Genomic DNA, 22308 nt, shown 5'->3' on the forward strand with positions numbered 1-22308 from the left:
ATCAACCCGCTTCTGTTCAGGACATTTCTCCAGCCTTTAGATCCTGGTGGAGGTTGGGATGAAGCAGCTGGAGTGACTTTTCCATTTGCTTGGATTCTCTAATTCAATGCCACTGTGATTTCATCCCATTTTTGACCTTACACTGGTACAGAGCTGGTGGAAGATGTTTGGATGTTTGGATGCACTGCCTGGAGGGATTGAATGCTGCACAACAAATGCTCATGACTGAAAATGTTCAGCTGGAGAAGGGAAGGATCCAGGGAGAGCTCAGAGCCCCTTGCAGGGCCTGAAGGGGCTCCAGGAGAGCTGGAGAGGGACTGGGGACAAGGGATGGAGGGACAGGAGCCAGGGAATGGCTCCCAGTGCCAGAGGGCAGGGATGGATGGGAGATTGGGAATTGGGAATTGCTGGCTGGGCTGGAATTGCCAGATTTGCTGTGGCTGCCCCTGGATCCCTGGCAGTGCCCAAGGCCAGGCTGGACATTGGGGCTGGAGCAGCCTGGGACAGTGAGAGCTGTCCCTGCACATGGAAGGAAGGGATGGGATTTAAGGTCCCTTCCAATCCAAACCATTCTGGGATTCTGGGATTCATCATCTTTTTATTTCTCTTCCAAACTTTGTTGGCCAATGTTGCTCTGGTGGGGTGGTAGCTGATTTGGAGGGGGTTTGTCTGGAATCACAGAATTCAAGGATGAATCAGGCTGGAAGGAGCCACAGAGGTTCCCTGGGGCCACTCCCTGCTCCAGCAGGGCCATCCCAGAGCCCAGGGTACAAGAGTGTGTCCAGGTGGCTCTGGAATATCCCAGGAGGAGACTCCAGCCCCAGCTCCCTCAGCCTTTCCTGGTCACAGAGATGCTCCAGCCCTTCCTCATCCTCACATCCCTCCTCTGGAGCAGATCCAGGAGCTCCAGGTCCGTGTCCTGCTGATCGCAGAGCTGGACCCAGGATCCCCAAGGATGAAGACTCCACAAACTCTGGAGCACCTGGGCTTCGAGGTGGGAAGCCCATTAAGAGCTGAGATCCCAGAAACCTCCCACATTCCTGTCATGCCAGCCACAAATGATCTTCCCACCCCAAAATCCACATCTTCCCAACCTCCAGGCTCCCAAACATGAGCTGAATTTCCTGTGTGATCCAACCCGACTTCTGCTTCCATTAAAAGCTCTGGGAAGCCTCGGAGAAAACCGACAAACCAACATCCTCGCATCCCTCCAATGGATCATATCCAGGAGCTCCAGGCCCCTCCCGTCCCATGGATCCAGAACGAAAGGCTTTGGGGACAAAGGACATTTCCGAGTTCCCCATAACTCCCACACTTCCAGAAGCCACCTCTGCTTTCCCTGCGCTCCAAACCCCATCCCCGCATCCCAAAGTTTACGAGGGAAGATCTTCGGCGTTGTGCCGTTGAATTTCCAGCCTCTCCATTCCCAGTGTTGTTTTCACAGGGATTTTGGGATAATGCAGCTCCTCACGACGCCTCATTATTCCCCAAAGGTGCCGGTGTTGTTCGAGTGCCCCTCTTGTGACAAGTGGCTCATTACGGCTCCTCTCAGCCCCCCCCAGAGATACCATTATATCCAGCCACACTGGAAGTGGGAAGAGGATAATTTGCATCCAGCGTGAGCCTTTCCCATTATTCCCACTTCTCAGGAACAAGGAAAACAAATCGTCTCCACCGCTGCTCCCTTTTTATTCCCGCCGCAGTCCCTTTCTTCCAGCGGCGGTTTTGCTTTGCTCCCTCTCCTTGGAATATTGTTTGCTTCTCCACTCCGGGCTAATTGAAGGTGCTCCTTCCCAGGGAAATTGGGGAAAATATCTTGGCTAAAAGGGCTTATTATCCTTGGAAAAGAAAAGCGTGGTTGGAGAGAAAAGCTGGATCAATAATTGGTGTTTATTCCCGGGATTTTGCCTTTGTTCCTTTGCATTTTGGGGTTTTTTTTGAGGCATTTTTTCCCTCCTCTTCTCACTTTCCTGCTGATGGAAATTGTCCCATTTGTAATTTGAAATGCCTCTAATCCCTCTCTATTTCCACCTGGATCAGAGATAGTTTTGAGGAGAAAATCCCTAAATTCAGTGTTTGTTTTGTCACAAACTCCTAAAATCCCAATTCAGGGGAGTAATGAATCCATACCCCTCCCATATTCCATGTGACAGGCCGTCCATGTTTTCCCAGGTTTTTCCAGGCCTTTCCCAATAATTCCCAATGCCAAATCCCTGCACAGGTACAGCTGTAAGTAGAAACTTTGGGAAGTGGAAAATCCTCATCTTGCTTTGGATTTTCTCTAATAAAAAGCTTCTTTTGGACCTTTCCAGCGGGAGAACACACAGAAATGTTTTGGTTTTCCAGGTTTTCCCTGATTTTTGGATATTTTAAGTGGTAAAATGGAGCACAGCAAAGCCTGGATTGGGTTTGTTCCCATCCTGTTTCTCATGGATGGGGCAAGGATGGATGTATTCCACGAAAGATCTTGGAATTATGGAATGGTTTGGGTTGGAAAAGGCCGCAGGAAGGGACATTTTTGATGACACCAGGTGGCTCCAAGCCCCATCCAACATGGCCTTGGACAATTCCAGGGATGGAATATCCACCCCACCCCTTGGCAAATGCTCTCCGTGGATTTAAGTCAACATGAACTGAAGTTTAGTGGATTTAGGAATGTTTTGTCCTCCCTTTGGGAACTCATCCTTAGTTTTTCCCACATTTATGAGGGATGAAGGCTGGGATGTGCTGGTGATCCCTTCATTTTCCCAGTTCCCTGGGAGATTCCCTTTTCCTGCTTTGTCCAAACCACAACTAAACGATGCCCTGCAAGATCAGGCACCTCTCCAGGTGCTTCAGGACAACTCCAGAGCCTTTCCACTTGGGAATGTTGAGGGGAAAGGTGGGATGGAGGCAGCAGCAGCCACTGGGAATATCCAAATCCTATTCCAATGCCATCCAGCTCTGAGATGGCATTTCCTGTCATTTATTTGTGCCTGGAGACTCCTGGTGTAGTTTAGGAGGGTTTGGGGCTCTATTTTGGCAGCAATGCAGAGATGCCAACCTGCCTTTGCCACTGGATCCATGAATTTTTCCTCTTCCATGCCTGGAGGAGGGAAATAGCGATAGAGGCAGAGCACGGCCGTGAATCCTTAAAAAAAGGTGGATGGAGGAAAATAATCATAAAATGTGGCTCTGGAAGAAGATATTGAACAAAATCACTCCAAACACCAGGAGAGGGATGGGCAAAGTTGGAATTTAACCCTTGGATCCTCAGAATGAGGAGATGGATCTCAAGCCTTGGATTTCGGAGTGAGGAGTTGGCTGCAGTTGGATCTCAGCCTTTGGATCCTGGGAATGAGGGATCTCAACCCTTGGATTTCAGGACTGAGGGGTGGCTGCAGCTGGATCTCAACCCTTGGATCCTGGGAATGAGGGGCTACTGTTGGAACCCTTGGATCGGGAATGCCCAGCTGCAATTATTTCCCAATGATTTCCCTGTGTTTTCCCTCCTTTTCCCAATGGATGGGTGAACTCTTGGCTGGCTGAGTTATTCCCTGGCTGCCTGGCCATTCCGTGATTTCCGGTTTCCCTAATTCCATCCTTTTCCCGCAGGAAAAGCCTACGCCCCGGAATTCTACTACGACACCTACAACCCGCTGTGGCAGAACCGGCCGCGGGTCTATTCCTACAGCCTGCAGTGGACGCAGATGAATCCCAATGCCGTGGATCGGATCCTGGCCTATCGCCTGGGAATCCGCCAGGTGAGACGGGAATCGCCCAGGCAGGATCTGCCTTTGGAGCCTCCTGGGCTCTGGGATATCTGCTGAGCCTTTGGGGAATTCTGGTTTATTTTATTTTATTTTATTTTATTTTATTTTATTTTATTTTATTTTATTTTATTTTATTTTATTTTATTTTATTTTATTTTATTTTATTTTATTTTATTTTATTTTATTTTATTTTATTTTATTTTATTTATTTTATTTTATTCTATTCTATTCTATTTTATTCTATTCTATTCTATTTTATTCTATTTTATTCTATTTTATTCTATTTTATTCTATTTTATTCTATTTTATTCTATTTTATTCTATTTTATTCTATTCTATTTTATTCTATTCTATTCTATTCTATTTTTTATTCCATTTTATTCTATTTTATTCTATATTTTATTCTAGATTCTATTCTATTTCATTTTATTTCTTTTTATTTCATTTCATATTACTTTATTTTACTTTATTTTTATCTTATTTCATTTCATTTTATTAATTTCATTTTATTTCATTTTATTTTTATATTATTTTATTTTATCTTATATTATTTTACTGCTTTTAAAATATATTTTTAAAATTTTATTCCATTTTACTTTATTTCTGTTTTACTTTTTCACTGTATTTTATTTTACTTTATTATCTTTTAATATTCTATTATTTATTTTATTTTATTTATTTCACTTAATTTAATTTAATTTTTATTGAATCTTATTTTAATTTTATTTTATTTTACTTTATTTTCTATTTTCCTTTTTCACTTAATTATTTTATTTTATTTTATTTTATTTTATTTTATTTTATTTTATTTTATTTTATTTTATTTTATTTTATTTTATTTTATTTTATTTTATTTTATTTTATTTTATTTTATTTTATTTTATTTTATTTTATTTTCCCAGACCATTCCCACAATCCATCCACCTGGAAGTCATCCTTGGCCTCCACATCCTTCTCCAACTCATCCTTCTCCATTTTCCTCCTTCCTTGGGAGCATCCAGCTGATATTTTTTGGGAATTTTGACAGCCTCCCACTGAATAATTCCCCAACAGATTGATCCCGAAAATCTTTCTTTGGAATTGATCCTGAAAATCTTTCTTTGGATATTCAGCACCTGGAATAATCATTTGGGCGGGGACGTGGAGGGAAAGGACTCAAACGGATTTTGCAGAGGGATATTTTGGAAAATATAAGGAAGAAAATAGTTTGTTATCCCACAGATTTCCCACTGGGATGAGCTTTGGAAAAACAGATCCTCAATTTAAGCATTTTGTTTATTGGGATTTGTGCTTGGACAACCTCCCTGGAAGTTCCTGGGACACGCCCAGGGAAGGGCTCTGGTGCCTGGAGGGGGCTGGAGTTGGGATCGTCCTGAATCCAAGGAATTAGTGATGAAAACGGGGATTTTTAATCCATGTTTATGCAACTCCTGGCATTGCTGGATTGCTCCGGGATTCCCAGGCCCTGAGACAAATCGGGAAATTCTGGAAAGAACTCACTGAAGGAAAGGAATTTCTAATGGAATCAATTGTGTTAGGAATTTTAGCTGATTTTCCCATTTCATTTTAATTTCATTTTAATTATCTGTTTATGGAATTAACGGAGTTACTCTGCGCCAGCCTAATCCAAATATTCCCATTTTTCTTCCCCAAAGCCCCATTTCTTTGGGATTCTATCCCAGCCTCTCCTCACCCTCCCAGCCAGGGATTCCTTCCCAATATCCCACTGATCCTGGCTGAGTCACAGAACCGTGTGACACATTCCTGTCACATCCCGCTTCTCTGTTGTCACGGGAATGAAGAGAAATTCCCGCCTCAGAGAGGGATTCAGTGCTGGGAAAGCAGGACACAGGGAAAACCTCTGGAATTCCAAGCATTGGTTAAGGAGAATTCCAAGAAAACCATCACGGATAACGTTATAAATAGCATCTGATAAAATAACTGAGCTTGGCTGACAGGTCAGGAGGGGAGGGGAGTCACAAAAACAAGGAATTGTCAGTTTTCTGCCTCTGGAGTGGGAATGGAAAGATGGGAAAGTGGGAACTGAAATCCCCCAGGAGAAATGGATTTATTTGAGCACACTGCAGGAATTCTGCAGATTCCTTCTCTCAGGATGATGGGGATCATCACATCTGCTCCAGAGGGGAAGACGTTTGCAAGCTGGGAATTTTCAGCAAATCCATTGGATTTGCTCTGGGACATGAAAAATATTGAAACTTTTCTTCAGAAACAGTCACAAAAATTACATTTGTAGCAATTAATTCAGCGAGGCAAGAGAGAGAGAGTTGGAGCTCCATGTTTTTATTGGAATATTCCTCACGTTGTTCCCATAAAGGATTTTAATCTTCCTCCTCCAAGGGAATATTTTCTGTCCCAAAGATTTCCCTGCACGCATTGATTTTGGAAATCTAAAGAGGCTTTGTTTGTTTTTTGTGGAATGAAGGAGGGAGAGCTTGGCCAAAAAGGAAAGAAAAAGAGACTGTGACATGCAGGGACACGTTTTTTATTGATGCTCCTGGCTTTGGGAAATTAAATTAGAGCAGGAATGGTTGTGATTCCCAATTTCCACTTTTCAGGGCTGATTCCTCCTGTGCTGCTTCTTCACAGCTCTGAGGCTGCATTTGCAAACAGCAAGGTGAGGTTTGGACCAGGTCTGCTCCTGCCAACTTAAAACCGGTTCTAAGCTTCAGGTGGATCAGGGAAATGTTTATGGATCATGCTGAAAATAAAATTTCTCCTCATTTTGCCTTAAGGAGTTCAGAGCTGGCAGTTGGAACTCCTGTGGGGAAAGGCTGGGAGAGCTGGGAATGCTCACCTGGAGAGGAGAAGGATCCAGGGACAGCTCAGAGCCCCTGGCAGGGCCTGAAGGGGCTCCAGGAGAGCTGGAGAGGGACTGGGGACAAGGGATGGAGGGACAGGAGCCAGGGAATGGCTCCCAGTGCCAGAGGGCAGGGATGGATGGGATATTGGGAATTGGGAATTGCTGGCTGGGCTGGATTTGCCAGATTTGCTGTGGCTGCCTCTGGATCCCTGGCAGTGGCCAAGGCCAGGCTGGACATTGGGGCTGGAGCAGCCTGGGACAGTGGGAGCTGTCCCTGCACATCCAGGATGGGATTTAAGGTCCCCTCAAGTGTCCGTGGGGAATGTTCCATAAAATTCATATGTGACACCATCAGAACCCCTGGTCTGGATCTTAGACCAACTCAGGAGGTTCCAACCCCCCCTGCATGGAGCATTTATGGAAAAAGGAGCTGGAAGGCATCCACTGGGACCCATCGAGTCCAACCCCTGGACCTGTCTTTGACAGCCTTTGGGCTCTGAGTTTCCGGGCAGGACCTCACACCATCCATCAGCGGCACACTGGGATGTGCTTTGGGATTTATTTGGTGGCCAAAGGAATCAGCCATAAAACCGGGACATGTGACGCTGCCAGGACACCTGGTCTGCATCCTAGAGCAGCTCAGGAGGTTCCAAATCCTCCTGCATGGAGCATTTATGGAAAAGGGAGTGTGGAGCTCAGGGAATTCCCATTCCTCAGGGGCCCTGCTGGGCACGGCCCTTCTCTCCCTGAAGGATGGAGACAACTTTGGTGTCCCATCGGGGGAACTGCCTGGATTTGCTGACCCTCAGCTTCCTTGGGAGTGTGCCAAGGCCTGACAGGACATTCCTGCACAGGAGGGACATTTTTCCATCTCCTTAAGAGCCCTCTGAAGAATATTCCAGCAGCAATGCGTTCCAAGGATGCATTTTTGCATTTCCTTTTTGCATTTCAATGGTGTATTTTTGTATTTGGCTTTGGAATCAGCGACCCAGATTCTTCCAAGTTTTTTTTTTCCTTTTCCAAGCACCCCTGTGTGTATTCCCTGGTCAGCCTTTGGGGACACCAACACTCCAGGAGTTGATTTTATTAAGTGTCCGGTCATGGAATATTTCGGTTGGAAAAGCCCTCTCAGCCCAGCAAATCCAACCTTTCCCCAGCACTGCCAAGGCCTCCACATGTCCCCAATCCACACTTCCAGGATGGCAACTCCAGCTCTTCCTGGGGCAGCTTGTTCCAAGAAAATGTTTTCCAGAACATGGTCCCAAATTCCCCTTGGAGGGTTCCTCTGCTCCTGGAAGTCTATCCACCCCGACAAAACCACTTTTGGACCTCCCCTTCATGGAGCTCAGTTTGGAGCAGCCATGAATATCCTCATGCTTTTCCATGAGCTTCACCTGGAGATCCCAGAGCAGCTCCGTCCCTGCAGCTGCTCCAACCACCTCTGGCTCCCTCTGGCACCACGTGGAGATGTTTCCTTCCCACGCTTTGCCCATCCCCAAGGCCAGATTCCCATTTCTTCCCAATAAACGACAACATTTAGCGGCTCCCAGCATCCGAGGAGCGCCAGGCGGGCACCTCCAGCTCTCTGATATTTCCTGTCAGCAGGATGAAAGCGAATTGAGCAAGGGAGACTTTTCCAGAGCAGCCAGGAAGGGTGTGCAGCTCTGATCTCCACGGTGGCTGCTCTCAGCAGGTGACGGCGGGTGACAGCCACGTCCCCGCAGCCGCCGTGGCCTAGAAAAGGAACAGCTCCGCTGTGAAGGAGTCATAAAAATTCAGCTGCTCCCTGTAAACCAGAGAGCAGCTTGTTCCAGCTTGTTACATAAAAGATTCAAGCTCCCACCTTTCCTTTATTCCCAGCCCCGGGAGCTTGCGGCGTCCGTGGCTTGGGAATGAGAATCTCTTCCAACAGCCCCGAGCAGGGCACAGCTCTGGAGCTTCCTCTTGGTCACCCTTTGGGCTGGGTGGATTTTTAACTTCTGCTGTCACCCAGCACTGAGCAGGGCCAGGTGGATTCAAATATCCTGGGAAGGGGTTCCTGGGAAGGCTGAGTGGCCACTGGCTGGAAAACAGAGATGGGAATTTTCTGTCGGTGCCACAGCTCGGATCCCCTAGCCCTGGATAAATGGCTATGGATGAAGGGAGTGAGGGTACATTTATTGTCTTTCTGAGTAAAGAATCCCAGAATCCCAAAATGTTGTGGCTTGAAAACCCAAATCCCATCCCACCCCTGCCATGGCAGGGACAGCTCCCACTGTCCCAGGCTGCTCCAGCCCCAATGTCCAGCCTGGCCTTGGGCACTGCCAGGGATCCAGGGACAGCCTGGCAATTCCAGCCCAGCCCCTCCCCACCCTCCCAGCCAGGAATCCCTTCCCAATATCCCAGCTATCCCTACTTTCTCACGGTCTAAAGCCATTCCCCTTGTCCCAGCGCTCCAGGCCTTTATCCAAAGTCCCTCTCTCCATCCCTGTATTTAAAGTTGTTCAAAGCAAGGAAACTTCATTCCACTCCCAGTTCTGCAATCCCCCAAACTCCCCCTGATTCACAAAACAGACTGAAGTGTCCTAATCCAGAGCTTCCAAGACCATTTGCTCTCATCCCTCGATGGAGCTCCAGGAGGCAGAGCGGCTCCTATCCCAATTCTGCCGGTTTGAGCGGATCTGGGAGCCGGAGTTTGATTTCACTCTGGTGCAAAGGATCCCTCTCTCCATTTCCCACTCCACCTCCAAACCCGGAGCTGTTTTCCACGAGGATTTCATGGTTGGCTCCGTGGCTTCCTCAGCCCAGCTTTCCCTGAGGTGCTCCCATCTCCTTCATCTTGGGATCGCAGACAATAAATCTGGCTCAGGACCAGCTGTTTCTGACACCTGCATTTCGCAGCTGTCAATCTGTAGCCCATGAAAGCCTCATCTAAAAACACTCTGCATCCTTGGATTCCACATTCCTTATTCCTAAAGGCCTGGGAATTTTAGTTTCTTTAAAAAAAGGAGGGAAAAGAGAACTTTTTTAAAGTATGTATCACAGAGAGTCAATTCCACAACACGATAAACGTTATAAAATAATGAAATACAAAAATGAGTGGGAAGAGCAATTCCAGGAGGATTGTTGATATAATCCTGCAAGAAGAAAGTCGATTACATGACCAGGATTGTTCTCCTGGATTAGGAATGGTTTAATTGTTCTCCTGGATTAGGAATGGTTTAATTGTTCTCCTGGATTAGGAATGGTAAAGATTGTGCCCATTGTTAAATGGCCTTAGAGCAGAAAGGCAGGGAAAGAGATTTATCATGCAACTGCCAAATCAGGGAATCCTGGAATATCCTGAGTTGGAGGGATCCTAAGGATCATCCAGCCCAACTCCTTCCCTGCCCAGAATGACCCCACAATCCCAGCCTGGGCATCCCTGGCAGCGCTGCCCAAACGCTCCTGGAGCTCCGGCAGCCTCGGGGCCGTGCCCATTCCCTGGGGAGCTTTTCCAGAGCTCATTCCTCCCTCTGGGGGAAGAACCTTCCCTGAAATCCATCCTAAACCTTGTTGGCACATCTGAATTTTCTCCAGTTCCCTGAGCCTGACTCCCACTAGGGACACTTTGGATCAGTTTGTCCCTGCTCAAGCCAAGCCTCAGCTGCCCAGTCCGGGCTGGGTTTGAGCTGTTGGTCCCAACTGGATCCACAGGAACTGGGATTCTGCAGGGGAGCAGGGAGCAGGAGCAGCTCCACACGGAGACACACGTCAGGGTTTGGGGTTCTGCTGATTGTGACAATATTCAGTAAAGAGAGAAATGAGGGAAAATGAGGGGAATTGTGAGAGGAGCAGCTGAGGGCACCGGGGTTGTGCAGCTGGAGACTGAGGGGAGACCTCTCTGTGGTCTTCATCATCCTCCCGAGGGCAGCTCCCATTTCAGTTCCCTGGGACAGGGACAGGAGCCAGGGAGCAGCTGGAGCTGGGCCAGGGATGGGGCTCAGGCTGGAGATCAGGGAAGGTTCTTCCCCCAGAGGGTGGAATGAGCTCTGGAAAAGCTCCCCAGGGAATGGGCACGGCCCCGAGGCTGCCGGAGCTCCAGGAGTGTTTGGGCAGCGCTGCCAGGGATGCCCAGGCTGGGATTGTTGGGGGGTCTGGGCAGGGCAGGGTGGGGCTGGGTGATCCTGGGATCCTTGGGAACCCTTCCCACTCAGAATATTCCATGATTCTCTGCCATCAAGAACAGACCATCCTTTAGAGCTTGTCTGAATCCCAGATATTTTCACCAAGTCATTCCAAATCCATCCTTGGGAATGAAGACAACGCAGGAGCCACTCCTCAATTTTATATTCTCACCTGGCTAACTCTGATTATATTCCAGTCAGAACAAAGAAGGAAAAGCAGGAATAACACAAACACTTCCTAGGAATTCTCCCTCTGTGATGCACAAATGGAATATTTGTCCATGAGCCGAGCAGCCCAATTTCAGATACAAAACTTCCAAAGAAATCTCTTTTTTTTTAAGGAAAATCAATCTGTGTGGCTAAAAATGTCAAAGAAATTACTTTAAACACCGCCACAGTTTTTTTATGGAGTATCCAGTGGATGAATTGACTTTGTCATTATGTTTTTTTGTCATCAATTAAGGTTGTCATTAATTAAAGAGATTCTTGTCCAGTGGAGTCAATGAAGGAATTTGTGCTGGGAATCGATAGGCCACGAACAACACAGTCAGGAGCTGTTTATTTTTTATGAACATATCTGAGCACACGAGGAGTCAATCTTTAATCATCCCAGAGGATCAACTCCTCAGGAAATCCAGAATTCCAGGGCTTTAAGAAAATAGTGTTTTCCAGCAAAAGACATGGAATAAACCTCCTTTTATTGGCAGCACCAGGGTGGTTCCAACCTTCTGGAATAAAAATCTTCCCTCATTTACAGCCCCCTTTTGTTTTTCTATCTCCTTTGGACACACAGATTCCTAAATATTCCAAGGAAAAAAGGAGTCCTGTCCCAGAGAAACCTCCTGTGCTCCAAGTTGCCTGAGAGTGGATATTCCCTGCTTAATTAATTACAAGATAATGCAAATAAATGCCCCAGGGACTGCTCCCTTCTTTCCTTGGAGCTTCATAAATATTCCCAAACCACTGGAAGATTGTTATTCCAACTTGGCCAAAGCCAATTCCCCACTTGAGTTTCATCCTATTCTTTGTGAGGGAAAGGGCTTCGATAATGAGACTTTTTTTCCCTTCAAAAATTAATTTTCCAACCAAATCCTGGTTCTTACGGATATTCCAGCTCTGGACATAGGAATTGAGGCACATGATTGTGTTTTATGGTTGTTTCTTGTGGATTTTCTCTTGGAAGCCTCAGTCTTGGCTTTTTCATGGAAAACAGCACAGGCTTAGTGTTAGGGATCAGCTGCACCAGGAATTTTGGGAAGTGGGGATGAGGATTTGGCTCTTTCCCTTCCAGGGGAGCTGAAGTGATTCCCAGATCTCCAAGGGAAATAGTCTTGGTTGCTTCCAGCTTGGAATCGGAGCATCTCCAGTTCAGTGTTGGAGTTTCCAGCACCCCAAGACGGTATAGGAATTAAATCCTTTTTTCAGGATGTCCTGGGTTCCATTTATTTTCAGTTATTTCCATATTTTTCAGCCCAGGTTGTTGGTGTTTCCCAAATTTGGGAAGCAGCTCCTGGAATTATGGCTTCATTTCTAATGCTGGGTTGGCTTTCCAGGTGGGAAAAACAAAGTTGGATGTGGCAGATCCTGAATTTCTTTATTTAAATCAATATATTTATATATTTATTATTTATATATTTGTATCTTGATATATTGACATATTTCAAATTTTATTGATGCATGTTGATCAAATATCTTTATTTTATATATTTTTATTTGCACATTTCTTAATTTCTTAATTTATATATTTGTGTTTATATATTTATATACTTATATACTTACATATTTATATAATATATATTTATTTATTCCACAGCAGAGCTGGAAAATCAGGCTTGTTTTCCATCCAACACAGAGACAATTTTCTGTTGTTTTGGGTTTTTTATTCCCCCCTGGTTTCCATGGAGAAAAATAAGGATTAGACCAGAGCTGGTGTTGATTGCGAGGGGAAAAAAAAAATAAAAATCAAAATCTGTGTTGCTTCCTATGGAGAAATATCAATATCCAACCCTGGCTTTGGAGGGATAATCCTGCAAGGAAAAACCAAATTGTTTTCCTTTCCAAAAGGAGAAAATAATGGAGATTTTATTGCTTCTGGAAGGAAGGGCAAGAATTCAAAGCAGAGGCTGAATTCAATAGAAATTCACGTCTTGTTTGGATAATTGTGAATTTCCATCATTAATTATTGAAATTCTTTGGGAAATCTGTTCCTGTGGTTCCTTAGCCAAAGAATAGGGAATATTTTTACTTTGCAGATATCATTGGCATAATGACATAAAAATGTGGCTTAAAAAGCTTAATTTTATTTATTTTTTTAAAACTTGAAATAAACTGGCCCTCGGTCCTTGGCTGTAATCCCTGCCTGGTGAGCATCCAAGATCCCCCAAGAATTGAGGGAACTCCCCACTTTTCCACACATCCAAGAGCCTGGAAGCTCTTCTTTCTCTGGAAGAAATATTCCTGATTTTTGGTGTGGTTTGTTACAGAAATTCTCCGTGGTGGGATAACTCAGGAAGTTCATTCCTTGTTTCACTTCTAATTCTTTCAGAATTTTGAAGGTTGCCCAGCTCCACTCTGCTTTCTAATGTGGAGACAAATCCCAAAAAAATCTCTGACCTTTGAATCTTTTGGATTCCAGGCTTCCAGGACAGCAATTTTGAAAGGAAAAATAAAGATCTTTCAGATCTTTCTTGACAAACCAGTTTTAAGTGTAAAAATCAGATTTTCAAAGAAATGGAGAATTTTAAATGTAAGAAATGCCACAGGACCCGATGGGTGTTTCTGGGTCACCACAAGCCAGCCCTTGGTCCTTGGCTCTAATCCCTGCCTGGTCAGCTTCCCAAATCCTCAGGAAATGGGGAAACTCCCCACTTTTCCTGCCCCAAAACACATCCAAGAGCCATCAGACCTCTAGAAGAAATATTCCCAATATTTGGTGTGGTTTGTTACAGAAATTTTCCGCGGTGGGATAACTCGGAAAGTTCATTCCTCATTGTACCTCTAATCCTTTCGGAATTTTGAAGGTTGCCCAGTGTCTGCTCCCGCACTTTTCCTGCCCCAAAACACATCCAGGTGCCATTGGATTTCTGCAGGGTGAGGATGGGCAGCTGGCAGAGAGCAGGGAGGAGGTCTCTGGAAGAAATATTCCAAATTTTTGGCGTGCTTTGTTGCAGAAATATTCCATGGTGGGCTAATTCCAGAACTTAAACCCCTCGTTGTATTCCTCATTGATTCTCTTGGAATTTTGGCGGTTGCCCGGGTCTGCTGTGCTTTCTAAATTGAGGCCAAATCCCCAAATCTCTGACCTTTGAACCCGTTGGATTGCAGGCCGGGCAGCAGCGCTGGTGGGAGCAGGAGATCACGGTGAACGGGAACATCCAGAAGGGGGAATTGATCACCTACAACCTGACGGAGCTGATCAAGCCCGAGGCCTACGAGGTGCGCCTGACGCCCATTACCCGCTTCGGGGAGGGCGACTCCACCATCCGGGTCATCAAGTACAGCGGTAAGGATCCGAAATCCAGGGAAATGCGGCGTTGGGAATGTTCCGGGTCTCCCGGAAGGGTGGGGTTGTTCCCAGTCCTGGGATAATCTCTGGTCGTCCCAAAAGGAAAGGGAGAAATGGGGAGAGAGGAAAATCCTCACCTCTCGTAACAACAAAAAATGCCCAGCCAAAATAATTCTGGACAGCCAAAACCGCATCCAATCTTTTTGTGGGAAATAAGGGAAAATTGGAATAAATCAACGCCAGTTTCATCAAACAGCAGATGTAGAGTTGACTCTTGTTTTGAAGGATGAGTTTGGAAGAAAAATCTGCAAACAAAGTTGGTTTTTTTCCCCCCAGAATGAGCAGTTTTTATTTTAATGTGAATTATTGTCCTTTAAAAAACAGCGACTGTTTGTGCTCCTATGCAAGGTTATAAAATCTATAAATTTATATAAGAAATAATGGAAGGGCTTTATAAATTTCCCCCTAAAAGGTCACCATGACAAAGATTAATCCACTGAAATGTAACCAGAGAAAACACAGTATCCATACATCCTCTTTCCCATATTCCCAGAAATTCAATCCTCTATTAAATCCCTCCAAATACCCATTTTGGGGTGTTTATTTCATGAATAACCAAATTCCTTCCTCCTTTCCTTTTTCCTTTCTTTCCTTTCCCCTTTCCTTTCTTTCCTTTTTCCTTTCTTTCCTTTTTCCTTCCCTTTCCTTTCCTTTCCTTTCCTTTCCTTTCCTTTCCTTTCCTTTCCTTTCCTTTCCTTTCCTTTCCTTTCCTTTCCTTTCCTTTCCTTTCCTTTCCTTTCCTTTCCTTTCCTTTCCTTTCCTTTCCTTTCCTTTTCCTTTTCCTTTTCCTTTCTCTTTTCCTTTCTCTTTTCCTTTCTCTTTTCTTTTTCTTTCTCTTTCTCTTTTCTTAAAAAATTGCAATGGAAGGACAAGAGGGACCTTAAAGAGGAGGATGGAGAATCCTGGAGCAGTTTGGGATGGAATGGAATGTGTTTAGGGGGAATTTTTATTCGTTTTAGCGGGAATTTCATCACAGGGAGATGGTGGCAAACAAGGAATTCTGGAAGCGTCACATTTAGGGAGAGATTTTGGTTTAGGAGCTGGACCAACAGGACGAGGAGTGATGGTTTTAAATAAAACAGATTCAGTTTTGGTCTAAGGAAAAAATATTTTAGGGTGAGGGGAAAATCCTGGCACGGGTTCAGGGAATTTGTGGCTGCCCCTGTATTCCTGGAATTGTCCAAGGCCAGATTGGAAGGGCTTGGAGCACCCTGGGATTCCCTCCCTGCAGGGCCTGCCCCACCCTGAGAAAGGCACGGATTTTCCAAGCATTTCAGCCAGCTTTGGGAATTTAGGGCCTCAAATATCCATGAAATTCCCTTTCCTGGTTAATTCATCCTCGGTGATGTGCACACAGCAACCTCTCCTCAGCCATCACACGTTGTCCTGCAGCTGTGCTGCTCCAAAATTGGGAATTTTGGGGTTTTTTTCCTGTTTTTTTTCAGGATTTTTTCCCCCCAGGTCTATAGCTGGATAAATTCAGCTTAACCACCTTCATTTTCCTGTCTGCTTTCGTGCCTCAGTGTGGCACACAGAGCTGGTTTTGCTCTGCTGGGAGCAATCCCAATGGTGTGACTGGAGGTGACACCTGATGAGATTTTCCATCCAAACCCCTGCATTTAGTTACAAATCAAGCCTCAGTCAATGCAGCTGCCAGAAATTGCAGCTAATTCCAGGCTCAATCACTCAGGGATCCCGTAAAATTGAGGGTTTTTTGGAGAATCAGAGGTAATTTGTAGGTGAAAGATGTAAAAATTGGGTTTCTCAGGGAGATGACACCGGAGCAAATCACTGCTCGTGTTTCAGGTAAAGTGGTGCTAATTTAGAGCTGCCTTGGAAACTCCGGATTGAATTTAGGATTTGGCTGGATCTTAGGCTGGGATTAAAGCAAGGAAAGGCAGCAGGAAAACCTGGAGTGGTGCTCTGGCATTGCCAGATGTCCCCATTAACTGGAGATAAAACTTAATTTTGGATTTTTCTGTGAATAAAATTCAGTTCCAGCCCTGAGCTCATCCTCCTTCTGCTTCCCACATGTGTGGGGCTGTGGCAGGAGGGCCTTTTCCTAAATCACCCATCCTCAAATTTATCCTTCTGCAAAGACAGCCACAGGAGAATCCCTCCTTCAATCCCATTCCCAGGTTTTAGCACTGCACAGATTCCTCTGGATTAACCTGGGAAGCCATTCCCGTGCTCATCCATTACCCAAGCCATTAGGATATTGTGAAGGTTTGGATTTCACTCTCTTCCACCCTTAAAAAGGTGTGAAGTAGATTCATTTCAATATAATATAATATAAGGGGAAATTTAGGATAATCTGCAAATTGACAAATTAATTGCATTAATTTTATTTTCCCTCTGTTTTCCAGCTCCAGTGAATCCACACCTCCGTAAGTATTCAGAGTATTTATTATTTTGTCTTTGCATTTCAAATGCAAATTTGAAGTATTTTACTTCCAGTTGCAGCTCACGGGTGGCAGGAAGTACCTGGAGGTGTCATTTGTGATTCCTCTTGTTCCAACGAGGAAAAAGGAAGGAAAATCACAGCTCCAGCTCCTCTTCCTCACTGCCCCAGAGAGTTCATCCAAAGGAAAATATTCCTGGGATAAAATTCAGGTCCATCTGTGCTGGAGCAGCTCAGGAGGTGTTGGGGATGCTGTGGGAGATCATGGAAGGGCAGGAACACCTCCCACTGTCCCAGGCTGCTCCAAGCCCTGTCCAGCCTGGCTCTGGACACTTCCAGGGATCCAGGGGCAGCCACAGCAAATCTGGGAATTCCAGCCCATCCTTCCCCATTCTCCCAGCCAGGAATTCCTTCCCAATATCCCATCTAAATCTACCCTCCTTCATCTTCAAGCCATTCCCTGTGTCCTGTCCCTCCATCCCTTGCTCCCAGTCCCTCTCCAGCTCTCCTGGAGCTCCTTCAGGCTCTGGAAGGTTCTCTAAGGTCTCCCCAGAGCCTTCCTTGTGGTTCCTGAGTTATCTCCATGCTTTTTAGGGCAGATTGAAACCAAAAAGAAGGATGTTCTTCCCCACAGAGGTTCAGGAATCGCGGATTCATTGCAGAGAAATGAGGAGACCCCAAGTGAATCCTGGCTCTCCCCAAATCCTCAGGACACAGCTCCCCAGGCACGGCTGGAAACACAAACTCTGCCATGATCGGGGATGTCCCAGGCTGGAAAAGGCTTCAGTCACACTTTGTTCTTTCACATTTTCATGGAAAATCCCTGCAAACATCCAGGCAGGAGACGGAGCTTTGGCACATTGCAGTAAAACCACCCTATTCCCACAGTCCCACCTCTCCTTACTCCATCATGTTCTCCCAAACCCAAACAAATCCATATTTTTTGTTACAACATATTCTTGTTTTTAATAGCACATCCCAAAATTATTTCCTGCCTAAGGAATGAGGTCTCCCATTTTTCCCTGCAGGCAGGAGCAGGCTCTGCTCCTTCCCTCAGACTCAGCTTTAAGCCTTTGTGTAAATTCTAAATGTATTTGCAGAAGATCTTGTCCAACACGTTAATAATTAAGCAGGGCTTAGCTCAAAGCTCCCAGGAGCTGCAGGAACCTCTCCCATGGAGCCTAACGAGCAGGGAATGAAGCCCTTGCTAATTAATACATTAAATCTAGGCTCTGATGGGAAGAAAAAATACAATCCCAAGTGCCTCACGCTCCTCTAGGACTTTAAGATCTCAAACTAATTTTCCAAAAGTCTTGTAGGATCATGATGGAATGTGGGTGGCATCCAAATGGGAATAAGGAATGTGTCAGCTCAAGGGAGGGATGGGGAAGTTTTTCCACCAAAGTTGCAGGGTCCCCAGGGTCACTCCTTTCAGGTGGCCAAAGCCACGGTAGAATTCTGCTTTGCTGGTTTTCCCTGAAGATTTTTTGAGCGGAATTCCTCGGTAGGAAAGAGATCCCGGCCTGCATCCAATCGCCATTCCCCAAGGCCACCACTGCCCCATGGCCCCAGGTGCCACCTCCACATGGAATTAAATCCCTCTAGGGATGGGCACTGCAAACCTCCCTGGGCACTTCCAAGGCCTGAGCGCCCTTTCCATGGGGAAATTCCTGCTGCTGCCCCCCCTGAGCCTCCCCTGGCCCAGCCTGAGGCCGTTCCCTCTCCTCCTGTCCCTGTTCCCTGGCAGCAGAGCCCGACCCCCCCGGCTGTCCCCTCCTGCCAGGGACTTGTGCAGAGCCACAAGGGCCCCCTGAGCCTCCTTTGCTCCAGGCTCAGCCCCTTCCCAGCTCCCTCAGCAATTCTCCAGCCCCTTCCCAGCTCCCTCAGCAATTCTCCAGACCCTTCCCAGCTCCCTCAGCAATTCTCCAGCCCCTTCCCAGCTCCCTCAGCAATTCTCCAGCCCCTTCCCAGCTCCCTCAGCAATTCTCCAGTCCCTTCCCATCTCCCTTTTCTGTGCTTCCTACAAAATCTCTGTTGCTCCTAAAGCTGTTGGGCCAATTTCTGGTTTTATTGATGCTGTGGGAATGAAGAGGACAAGATTCCTGACTGGAAACTGAAGTCATGCCCTTCCTGATTCACTTCTGGAATAATCCCATTCCCTAAATCCTTCTTTTTGGTGCAATCTCTGCGATACCCAAGCAAGAAGCATCAAAAGACTTTAACTCTGAGGTGGAGCCTCACGTCTCCAATTTCTCCCACCTAACAGAAACCATTTAATGCAAACCAGAAGGATTTTAGATCAATTTCTACAATTAGAGGTCAGCCCTGAATAACAGGAGAGAGAAGATGTTCGGGACTCACATCCAACTTGGATTTTATGGGAATAGACGACACAAATCCACACTACAATGAAGGGTCTCACCTCCAGCACAGCTTCAGCTTTTGCCTTAATTGGCAAGGAAATTATTAACGACCTGAATCCACTTCCAGAGCTGCCATGTGCCCTGACAAAAACCACCACTCTCATTAATGTTAATTAGCACCATCGTTAGGGCCGTGGCTGGAGCACCTGTGGAAGAGCTGCTTGTTCCTCCTGCCCTCCTGCTCATTAATTAACAGATCCAGACCACGCAGATCTATTTAAATGCTCCTACAAAAGTATGGAGAAAAGCCTGGAGAGCTTTATTCCCATTTTTCTTCTTCCCTCATTTTTTAAAGAGTGTTCAGTGCCAAGAACGTTTAGCACTAACCTTTTCCAAGGTATTTCACATGAAATCAATGTTTGACTATTAAATAAAAGGCAAACTTTGACTCTTTTTTTTTTTCTTCCCCCTCTGTCCTGAATATTTATTTTAATTTTTTTTTCTTCACCTGAGGAAAAAATTTTTTATTCTGCTGATGTGGAATTTCTTAATGAAGCTCTGAGGGCACAAGAAGTCAATGCAGCTTTTAAGGCATGGGAGGGGCAATGCAGAAAGTGCTGAATGGCTTAAAATTCTTTCTGTTGTTCCCTTTGCTCCAGGACTGGATCTGGGAATCAAAACTTTTCTCCTTCACTTAAATTCTGCCTTTTCATTTCATCCCTTTGTGTGGAAGCAGCAACTTCTGTGCTTCAGGAAGATGCAAAAGTGGAGGTGGAAGAAAAATCCACAAAATGTGGGGTAAACTAAGAGAATTTGGAGCTCAGGTGGTGTAAGAAGAATTCTTGGAGGCGAGAGGCACAGCTGGCACTTTGTTCAGAGAGCTTCGTTTGAGTCCTGGTGTATTCCGAGAGTTTTGGCCGGGTCTTCGAATTCCCTTCCCAGTCTTGGGATGAAGATGGAGATGTCGATCTCCAACTTCTCTCCTGCAGGGTTTGGGTGGAACCATGGAACCATCAAAGCATCAGGGACTGCTTTGGGTTGGTGGGACCTGAATCCCATCCCATCCAGCCATGGCAGGGACAGCTCCCACTGTCCCAGGCTGCTCCAGCCCCAATGTCCAGCCTGGCCTTGGGCACTGCCAGGGATCCAGGGGCAGCCACAGCTGCTCTGGCAATTCCAGCCCAGCCAGAAATTCCCTCACTGGTCCCAAACCAGCTCCCATCACAGAGGTCACCAGGGATAACCAGGATCTTGGTCCTGTCAGCCGGTGAAGGAGCTGTGCTTTAGGGAATGGATGCTCCTGGAGGATCTGCTGGATTTACTGGGAAACCAAATCAAGCAGCTCGAGGAGCTGATAGCCAAGGAAGTTTCTGGGATCTGCATTCCAGTGATAACCTGGTTTTGTAGGATTGTGGTTTATACTGGCAGTTCTGGAGGGGCACAGAATTCCAGGATGGATCAGGCTGGAGAAACCCCAGAGGGTCCCTGGGGCTACTCCCTGCTCCAGCAGGGCCATCCCAGAGCCCAGGGCACAGGAGTGTGTCCAGGTGGCTCTGGAATATCCCAGGAGGAGACTCCAGCCCCTCTCTGGGCTCTGCTCAGGGCTGGGCACTGCCCAGGGCAGAAGTTCTGCTCCTGTGCAGGGGGAATTCCTGGGATTGGCCCCTGCCCATGGCTCTGGTGCCACTGCTGGGCCTGGGGCAGAGCCTGGGGCTGGGGCAGAGCCTGGGGCTGGGGCAGAGCCTGGGCCTGCTCTGCCCCTCCCTGAGCCCAGGGACGGACAGGGACGGACAGGGACGGACAGGGACGGACAGGGACGGACAGGGATGGACAGGGATGGACAGGGATGGACAGGGATGGACAGGGACAGCCAGGGTTGAGCCCCCACTCCACTGGGGCTCCTCTCCAGGCTGAGCAGCCCCAGCTCCCTCAGCCTTTCCTGGTCATGGAGATGCTCCAGCCCTTCCTCATCCTCACATCCCTCCTCTGGAGCAGATCCAGGAGTGCCAGGTCTCTGTGGAGCCCACAGCTGGACACAGCACTCCAGATGTGCCCAGGGCTGAGCAGGGATCCCTCCCAGCCTTCTCCCTGATCCACCCTGGACCCCTGTGGCCTCGTGCTGTTCTTTGGAAAGGCGGGAGGAGAACCAGGAATATTTGGAAATAGCTCCGAGCACATCCTGCGGTTTGAAGGGAATTTTCCAAGCTTATTTCTGAGCCTGCAGCATTACCTGAGTGTTGCAGCACTAAGCTCCAGGTCCCTCTCTCCTCACTGATTAACAGGGAAGCTCCAGTGGCTTAAGTGGATTTAGAGCTCCCCAAAACCCCAAACCTGCAAACATTTATCCACCTTCTCAGTTTAACAGGGATGAGCAATCCCCTGACAGCCAGAGTTTAAGTTTCTCCTACCAATGAATATAAATTGCACCCCTCCAAGCTGACACCGTGTGCAGGCAGCTGCCTCCTCCCTGGAGAAGGGAGATTTCCTTCTTTTCTCAGATAAATCAATGGACTTTGCAGGAAGAGTAAACTCAGCAGGAATTGTTCATGCAGTGAAATTCAGCTTTTGCACGTCTTACTCCACGGGGCCTCGTTTTGCTCTGAGCGAGACCTGAACCTCCAAGCTGGGCTTTGTTTTGGTTCTTAAATTACAGGAGGAATTTCTCATCCCATGGTAACCCAGCGGGGCGGATCACTGGGATCACTGGGCTCCCACAGCTCAGATGGGATGCAGGAGACAATCCCAGGAATCCTCTTGAGCAATTTGTATTCTTTAGAGCTGCATGTTTGCCACTTTCTTCAAATACATCACAGAAATCTCAATGAAAATCCAGGAGGTGTGTCCAGGACGTGACACAGTCGCCTCTCCTTCCCACAGGGATTCAGATATTCCTCCCAGGAATTTGTTGTGATCATTCTCTTCCTGATATCCCTCCATGTGCTGCCATGTCCTGATTTTTAGAGATTTCCTTTATGTCTATCCCAAAGCTCTTTTGTCTTATTTTATCCACTTCCTCTTTCCCATCCCTATTGAAATGAAGGATAATTTAGGAGATGCCACTTGGGGATAATGTTTACAATTTGAAACACTGCTGTCTTTTATTCCTAAACCACATTAACCCACTTCTCACAATTTTTCCCCCCATTTTTCATGTTTTCTGGGAATGCTTCTGTTCTCCCCAGCTTTTTAGAAATGTAAAAAGAGACAGCACCTCTAAAAACCTCTGTATGAATTTGAATGTGTGAGGAGGAGCTCTACAAA

At 46.5% G+C, this 22308-nt stretch overlaps 1 protein-coding gene and 1 long non-coding RNA gene across 3 annotated transcripts in view; both read left to right on the forward strand.

Moving 5' to 3' along the window:
* MDGA2 (MAM domain containing glycosylphosphatidylinositol anchor 2) overlaps positions 1–22308 on the forward strand; it is a 192261-nt gene that overhangs the window by 157168 nt on the left and 12785 nt on the right. For both annotated transcript variants that reach the window (XM_086892409.1, XM_023927218.2), the window contains 3 exons: positions 3595–3743; positions 14043–14220; positions 16650–16670. In XM_086892409.1, coding sequence (XP_086748535.1) covers positions 3595–3743; positions 14043–14220; positions 16650–16670 — 348 coding nt within the window. The remainder of the gene's footprint in view (positions 1–3594; positions 3744–14042; positions 14221–16649; positions 16671–22308) is intronic.
* Positions 16677–22248, forward strand: LOC147652809 (uncharacterized). Its single transcript, XR_015287855.1, has 2 exons — positions 16677–19444; positions 19707–22248. It is a non-coding gene; the product is annotated as an uncharacterized LOC147652809 (long non-coding RNA).

The sequence above is a fragment of the Cyanistes caeruleus genome, chromosome 6 (genome assembly GCF_971803275.1).
Source record: "Cyanistes caeruleus chromosome 6, bCyaCae1.hap1.1, whole genome shotgun sequence".
NCBI classification, from domain to species: domain Eukaryota; kingdom Metazoa; phylum Chordata; class Aves; order Passeriformes; family Paridae; genus Cyanistes; species Cyanistes caeruleus.